Raw genomic sequence first — 8,345 nt, 5'->3', positions numbered from 1 at the left:
TATATATATATATATATATGATTTACATATATATGTATCACTAGCCGTATTATTTCTTACGCAACATTAAAAAAAATGTTCTTAATCGACCATTCTTATTTTTCGTTTACATTCTGGCTTTCCTTATTCGGGACTTTCGCATTGTTTTTGATACTTATATTTACAAATGCATTTCTGTAATTGATGACATCGTTCTAGCGCATAATTTTAAATTCTTTTAAAAAGAAATTTAAGAAACCTTTCTCTTAATTTAAGAAACCTCTCTCTTATATCGTAGCGCTTCCTATTTTTTTCTCAACATGCAATGAATAAGCGATATATTGTTTTTTCTCTGTGGATTATCGGGGAACACGACAAAATTGATGCAAGTTTAACAAAGACTAGGTATTTAAGATTTTAAGATCACAATTGGATCGTGAGGACATCAATTTCAACCCGTTTTTATTTTATATGCAAAGAAAATTTTATGCATTAAATTTCCATATCACTTCGCGGTCATGCTTTAAATTACTCAATATTTTTCTAGCATTATCTAAATTTATTTGTACGGGATGTGGTTTTTTATCTGAATTCGATGTTTTTAAAATTAAATTTAAAAAAATGTTCAATTAATTGCAGAGAATTCTTAAAATAATTTAAAAAAATTTATTTTTAACAATTTCCAGCAAGTAAAAAATAATTAATAAAAAATAATAATTAAATAAACATAATTTTTATATTATTTTATAAATAATATATATATATATATATATAATTTGAAATTAATTAAATTAAGATAAAAGATATATATATTTCTTTTATTTTATTTCTCTTTTGTGTGTTCCCTTAACTTTTCATCTCTATTAACTTATACATATTTTTCGAGCCAGCTTAACTCATTATGCGGAACATCATTGTTCACGCCTGGAAATGCGCGGTTATTTAAGAATCGACTTCATAATAACTTAGCATGTAAGTCCCTCATTACGACTAGTCAATTGCCTCTTTCAACGCAGCTAATTGCTCCTCGCCAAGCTTCACCTTGTCCTGTATTTCGCGACCGTCCACTATCAGCTTCGCCTTCATGTTGATGAAATGCTGGTAGTCAGCAAATTCTTCTTCATTCAGGTACTTTGCTAGGATCGTCGACATATTTACGCTACGTTTATCGATATTGTTCTTCAGAATCTTTGCTTCTTCTAATTGATCCATTAGCTTGTCCCGTTTGCTCTCCAAAATTTTCTGCACAATAACAAAATTAACGTAAATAAAAATTTATAATTATATACATATATGTCGTTGCAAAAAACGCAATGCTTGAAAATGTGCAATACGTAAAAATTAAAATAGGTACTCTCTAAAACTTTTAGAACGAATTGTCACTTCGAAGAATAAAATCTCACTTTTAAAAGTTGAAAATTAAGCCGTTCTTTTTCAACTGACTTAATTTTCATTCTTTATAAAGTGAGATTCCACTCCAAAGAGTTTAGAGAATATACATATCAATAACGATAGGACAGATAAGCAATTTGAACCACTCTATTAAATATCAGAATAAAAATCGTTATTGCTTGTAATTACACATTTATCTTTATACAATTTTATACGCGATAATTCGGTTTGATGTGTATCACATGATCTATTATCAAACATTTATACTGGATTACGATGTATCGTAATTATATCCCACGTATAATTAATTGTAATTGACGACTGAAGAGCGCTTGCAAGAAAACAAGAAGTTTCATACTTACTCTCTCTACATGGTCGGCCGGCATTCCATAAAGGGCGTTCTCAGCGCGAGCCAACCTGCCACTGAGACCGAGAAGAAGACTCGTAATCTTGCCGACTTCCTCTACGTGATTCCGATACTTGGACGCTTCCGGCGGGCGAGCCACAGCGGAAACGCGAGCGGCGACTCGTGCACCCAGAGTCTCATTCACCTCACCTTCCTCTCTTACGGCCTCCTGTTCAGCCCTGAGAACCACCAACTTCCTGTCGAGGCGCATCATCAGCTCCTCCTGAAAAAATCATCCATAGTTCTAGAATAACACGCATGGGTCGATACTATGGGATTCGACAGACCAAGAAAACACGGAGATGTCTAATAGACGTAATAATTTGCTATGCGAACAACTAGTTAGGTAACAGTCCAGGCTTAAAGATATATGATAAGTAGAAATTCCAAAGTGCAGCAATTACATTTTACATAAGACCAGATTGTACTCGGAGGCTAGATGAAACGATACTTATTATCGTCTTATCTCCGCGTAATCATTATTATCTCTCCGCTTAGGAGCCCCGCGATCACATACCGATCAAATTTAGTCGCAAGCAATCGTAGAGTTAATTATAGTACATCCTACAAGCATTTAATTATGCTCCGATTTGTGAAGTACCTTTTTTTGCCTAAGGTCAAGGCTATTCGTTGGTACAATCGCTGATGCATCCTCTTGATGTGTTAATCCCTCCGCCGTGACGTCTCGCGAATATCTTGTCAGGAACCTCGCCTTTCCCTCGGATGTCGTAAAATAAGCTGAAGTGAGGGATAGGGGGCTAGTAGAATCGGTCGACAGTGGCGTGACGGGAGCTGAAGGTATCGTTTCGTGTCTGAAATGAATTTATTATGATGATTACACCTCCGGTTGGTTAATACGGACTAAATCAAACCGTACTCCTCTCTGCCTCTCTCGCGGTATTTATGCAGAGATATTCCTATAATTGTCATCATTGCGAGAAGGTAAGAAATTGCGTCAATGAACGTGAGTCACGATTGAATTAATCTCCACGTTTCCGAGGCGAGGCAGGGGAAACAGAATGATTTGTGAGTGGATGCAGAGGAATGTTTTGCAGAATTCGCGGTTTATTTTCGTAATCAACTTCAATGATGAGCAATAAAGTCATACACGCGATATTGAATAGATTTTCAAATTTATTGATGGGAAATGCTCAAGGAGATGTTCGTAATCCGTAATCCATAATCCGGCCGCGATTGTTAGCAGTTAAATGACACATGTATGATCTTGTACGCTAGGTGAGTCTATGGAAGAGGAGAAAGTGATAAAGAAAGGAAAGCGGGTTGTATCGAATTGTATATTATTAAAAAAAAAAGTTATTCCAATTGTGTGATTTGCTAGAAGTTACTTTCGAGATCAGTTAAAACGAAATATCGCGACTAAGAAGCGGAAGTGAATTCCAATGTAATTATCTCTTCAATCATTATTTGCATGTGTATACCGGGTACGTCCGAACGAAATTGTCGCGATTTTATTGCTATCTAAAATTGCTTTCGAAAGTGTTGATTTTTATTTTTCTCTTTCATAAAATATGGTAGAAAGTTCGGCGTACAGCTAAAACTAATTTAACGTAATACGTCGGTTTCTCCCTCACGATTTTTGGCCGACTCTTAAACCATCGGTAAAAATTTTACGTTCTTGAGCACACTTTGTGTTCGCATGAAATTTTAATTTACAAGTTGTTACGTAGCCCATTTTCGATGACACTTAGCGCGCCTACCACTTTAACGTGTTCAAATATAATAAAAACAAAAGTTGTATCTACTTTTCTGGAGGACCCATTTCCATTTCCCGTATTACTTGTCGCAAGCACGCCGAACACTTTGCTACTCGATGCGTCACTTTCAGCCATATGTTGGAGACTGGCAAATAATATGATGCGTAGAGAACAGGCACTGAATAGTACTTGACAATATCATTTATGGCGGATTACGTAAGAATCTCGATGCTATGGCACTTTCTCTTTGAGCACGGAGGAAGTATTGTCCGTGAGTGCGCAAGACAGATCGGATCGACGAAAAAGGGAAGAGCCGTAACATCATAAAAATAAATAACAATAGAAAGGTAACCGTGAAATGCGGTAACTGGATATATTGTCAAACCTAATATCTAGAAATACTGAATATAAAAAAAAACAATATTTCAATATTTTACGATACGACTGTGCGTAAGATATCTCAGATGATAAAGCAAGAAGAAACGGAAGTAAGAATGTTAAAGGTAACGTTACAAAGTAAAGAAGAAATCCATCTGCACTTGTTTGTTTGTACAAGACATTTCCATCTATTGTTGCTAACAATTTGTTCAATTCAGACGCTTATCATCGTTGAAAAACAGCAATTATTAGATTCATGACAACGAAAGTTCATTAGTGACGTCTGTCAGGAATTTTGTCGTCTATGCATCCCACATAACGTCGTTCGTTAGTTAATAAAGAGTCTCTTCACGCGTCTGGCTAAATGAGATATTTTCGGACGTACGTCGCCTTTTTTTCACACGAAATATCGTGTGAACAGCATAAATGTATGTCTGGCGTCCTTCCAAAAAGATTGACGCAGGTTTATTTTATCTACAGTAGCGACCACACAGAGCGCGAAGAAATGTGTACTCGAAGAAATTTAAATGACAGTCGGCAAAATTGAGCAAAAGAAACTTCCACTTGTTTATTAAAATTATACGGTTCTTCCTAGACGTACGCGTCGACCAATTAAGTCAAGTAAAGAGAATCGCGAATTTTTTTGCACTTGTAATGAACGCCTTCGGATTCCAAGGCATTCGAGTTGATTAATAGCACGTAATCCAATGCTCGCGAGCACGTGAAAACTATCAATTATCGCATTTGGTCTATATTTACGTTGTCTTATCTGCCTTGCCCGTGACCAACAATCTTGCTGACCCTTGCGATGCAGTTGGATGAAGACAACACGCGTGATATCGGCGTGGCATGAGCTGCCTCATAAATACGCCTTAATTAAGTGAACTTCAGTTCGAAAAAAAGAGAAAAAAAAACGAAGAAGAAGAAAAGGGAATAAGAGCAGCTCACTTTTTATCGTCCACGTCCGCGTCGTCGCTGCAGGAGGCCGTTGACTCTTCCAGGGAGAGCCGTCGCCTTGTTCGTGGCTGCAAGGTCGCCTCCACCCTGAACAGGCCGGAAACGTAGTCGGTGGGTTTCTTGTGCTCCGGCGCTGGAACTGATAAGAAGAAAAAAAAAGGGACATCATCAGGCGTTCTCGGTACGCGCGTTTCCCTTCTCGCACACTTCGTTTCACGCTCCAGGGATCTCCGCGTCCTATTATGGAAGCCATAATACGACAAGGGATTGCATCGAATATCGCGACGACGGCATATAATTGAATAAGGTAGTGTCGTGTCGTTGATTAAATTAGCGCTTATTAAAACAGAGGGTTATTGCCCTCGAATGCTTGACTCTACCGTCTCTCCCAGATGATAATTGCGCGCGCGCACTCGCGAGTGTGTATGTATACATTATCCACACGTTCAAGCAAGGCAAACGTATGTAACACGTGTATGCGTAAAATAAGCATGCGACAGAGTAAGTGTAACGATCGTATATATGTCAGCGTGAGTTCTGCGTTAGCGAACGTCATTTAAAAATTGAATAACATATCTAATTGAATCAATTCCATTGGCGTGTATTAATGGTGACGTAGAGCAAATAATAAACTCAGCAGATGAACGATGCTCTTGAAAAAGCATTACTCATGCAATTGACACAGAACGATGAAGATAACGATAAAAAGTACACTCACCGAGTATGGGCACCAGCTTGTCGTTGGGGCTGAGCTGACTGGCTAGATCTTTGCTGAGTTCTTCGCACTCGATTTCCTCCGGTAATTTCTTCCTAGATTCCGGAAGCGGCCGCTGAATTTTGTTGACGCAATCTTGCTCCATGTCCTCCAAGATATCAGTTTGCGAAGCGGCATCGCTGGTGGCCGCGTTTACCCGAAGCACGACCTCGGTACGTTGCACTAATGTCAGTCCTTCTATACCCGGCTGGGGCGACACGCAAAGCGACGATCTCGGTGACGACTTGTCCTCCTCCACCGGCGAATTCCTCGGTGAGGAAGAAGAGGATGCTTTGGAAACGCTTGAGATCGAAGACGTGGACGATCTGCCGCCAGTCCTAAATTTCGAAGACGCGGAAAGTCTCTCAATTCGCGATTCCGTATCGCTTGTTTGACTCAGCCGACTCGGCGAGTTGGATCTGTTCCAGGAACCTGTGTTATCCGTTTGAGTCGGGCTAGAGACTTTTCTGTTAGAGGTATATTCTATTCGCGTGAGGGAATCGAGAGAACTTTTAGGAGACGATCTGGACAGCAAAGCTCGAGGCGATACGCGAGCATCTATCGATCTTCCTGAGGAAGAGGTGCTCGAGCAACTTCCCGATCGTCTCGGAACAGCTCCTCGTGGACTGCTAATCTCATTCGGTGATCTCGGTGGTGAACTTGTCGGTGGTGGTGGTCTGTCGGAAAAGAGAGTAGCTTCTATCGAGTTCTGTGTATTTTCGTATTTTCTAGCCCAACCATTATCATAATTCGTGGCGACTGACGATGTTGTGGTGCTGATAGAGTATGTAGATATCGTGTTATTTGATGTTGATACACCACTCATCCTCTTTTCATTACGGCGATTTAGTAATTCAATATTCTGCGAGGTCATCTCGATCGTAGCGCTTCTATCGCGGAAGAAATCGTCGCCGGTAATTGGAAGCGGACCACTGATTTCTCGTAGCTGCTTCTGGAAGTAAACGTCCTGGTAAATTATTTCGCGGAAAGTTCAGAAACGATAACGTAGCACAATGAGTAAAATAAAGATGAGCAAAATATTTTAAAAAATTAATTTAAAGCACATAATCGTTTGAAACACGTAAACTGAAGCGAATGTTAAATTGTTAGAATAATGATGATATGAAGTAAATGCCAAAGTAAAGTGACGAGCACATTATGCGAGCTTGACAAGAAATTGAATGCTAGAGAAGCGTAAACTGAATTTGCGCGTCCTTGACACTACTATATTTACAGGTGTAAAAATAGGTAGATCGTTGAGATGCGAAAAACACGTAAATATCGCTATTACGTGAAGGTAAATATCCGGAGATAATCTCACCTCTCTATTTTGAGGTAGGGGCTCGCAGCTCGCTGCCAATTTCCGACGTTCCCGCTCTAGCTGCCTGTTCCTATCATTAAGAACCTCGACGCTTTGCGGCGATAGTCTTTCTCTACGTTGCTCATAGTCATGTCTTTTTTCTGAATGCCTTTTTTCTTGATAATGATGATGCTGATGCTGATGCTGATGCTGATGCTGATGCTGATGCCGATCCTCGAGGTTGTCGTTGTTGTTATTTTCATTAGTGCGAGACCGTACATCGTTAGCTTGGAGCTTTTTGTTGAGATCGTGAGAGAGTTTACTGACCACCTCTGCCGAATGTTGCTGTTGTTGAGAACACCTCTCCTCTAATCGATGATGAAGAGCGTCCACGCTGTACGACTTGGAGAGATCAGAAGGTTGCTGTTGATGATGATTATTGTGATGGTGGTGATGCTGCGTGACACGTAAAAGTATGGGATCGTCGTGATCCCTAGGAGGCGGCCAATCGTCCATGCGTGAGGTTGGCGACATAGTTCTTTTGTAGCTGCCCTCGCTATCGGGAGCACCACGCTCTCGTCTATAAGCCAAGTAGGAAGCCTTAGACTGACTTCTGAAACAATAATAAATATTTTCACATAATAAATGCATGCACAATTCAATCAATGATAATGTCGATAATACGTAATTTTTAAAAATAGAAATATCTTATCTTTTGATAAGATATAAAGAAGATATGCTTACGATTTTGTTGAATATGTTAATACATAAAGTTATATAATTTTAGTAAATTAATTGTTACGTAGACGTAATAGGTAATAGAGTATGCATTCGCTGATGTTAACATCTGTGCTCCGTTAAAAAGAATTGAGTATTTTTTTCTTCAACTCTATCAGTATCTCTACAACTTGATACTTAAGAAAAAGAGAGAGAGAGAGAGAGAGAGAGAGAGAGAGAGAGAGATATGATTGACTCTATCTCACTCTTTCTAAACCAATAGTGACAATTTCGTAGGAATGCAGTCTTAGCGTGTATATGTTGTTAGGAAGATTTATGAACAAGTTTATAGTTGCCGTTTATATTGCTTGTTATTTTATCACAATTCGAAAAAACGTCGACGCATTTTATGATGCTATTTTTATAACTAATTCTCATGCTCAACTGCATCAAGTAGAAATTCAAGGGAAATAGACACTCGTATACATGTCACATGGATGTTAGACAGTGTATGTCACGTACATTTAAATTTCCTCTAAAATGTTAAACGTGATAAATGGAATCGAATAAAGCTATTCACATTACATATTTTCAGAATACTAATTCTTAGATTTCATGAATAATTGCAGATAAAATGTTACATCGTTCGCTAACAAAATGTTAAATAAGAAATATTTTTAAGCATGCAATTATATAAAATATCGTCGATAGAGCCGGTAAATTCCACGGCTGTCACACGTACGCGTA

General features: G+C 38.8%; 1 protein-coding gene across 1 annotated transcript in view; it reads right to left on the bottom strand.

Annotated features, from left to right (window-relative positions):
* Positions 1-811: 811 nt before the first annotated feature.
* LOC108746147 overlaps positions 812-8,345 on the bottom strand; it is a 121,577-nt gene continuing 114,043 nt past the window's right edge. The window contains exons 8-13 of the mRNA XM_018482721.1: positions 6,903-7,494; positions 5,546-6,533; positions 4,819-4,966; positions 2,379-2,589; positions 1,734-2,000; positions 812-1,221 (exon numbers count right to left, since the gene is read on the bottom strand). Of these exons, the coding sequence (XP_018338223.1) occupies positions 970-1,221; positions 1,734-2,000; positions 2,379-2,589; positions 4,819-4,966; positions 5,546-6,533; positions 6,903-7,494 (2,458 nt within the window). The 3' untranslated portion in view covers positions 812-969. The remainder of the gene's footprint in view (positions 1,222-1,733; positions 2,001-2,378; positions 2,590-4,818; positions 4,967-5,545; positions 6,534-6,902; positions 7,495-8,345) is intronic.

Source organism: Trachymyrmex septentrionalis, unplaced genomic scaffold (genome assembly GCF_001594115.1).
Source record: "Trachymyrmex septentrionalis isolate Tsep2-gDNA-1 unplaced genomic scaffold, Tsep1.0 scaffold16, whole genome shotgun sequence".
Lineage (NCBI taxonomy): Eukaryota > Metazoa > Arthropoda > Insecta > Hymenoptera > Formicidae > Trachymyrmex > Trachymyrmex septentrionalis.
This window is presented reverse-complemented; position numbering and strand designations above follow the sequence as displayed.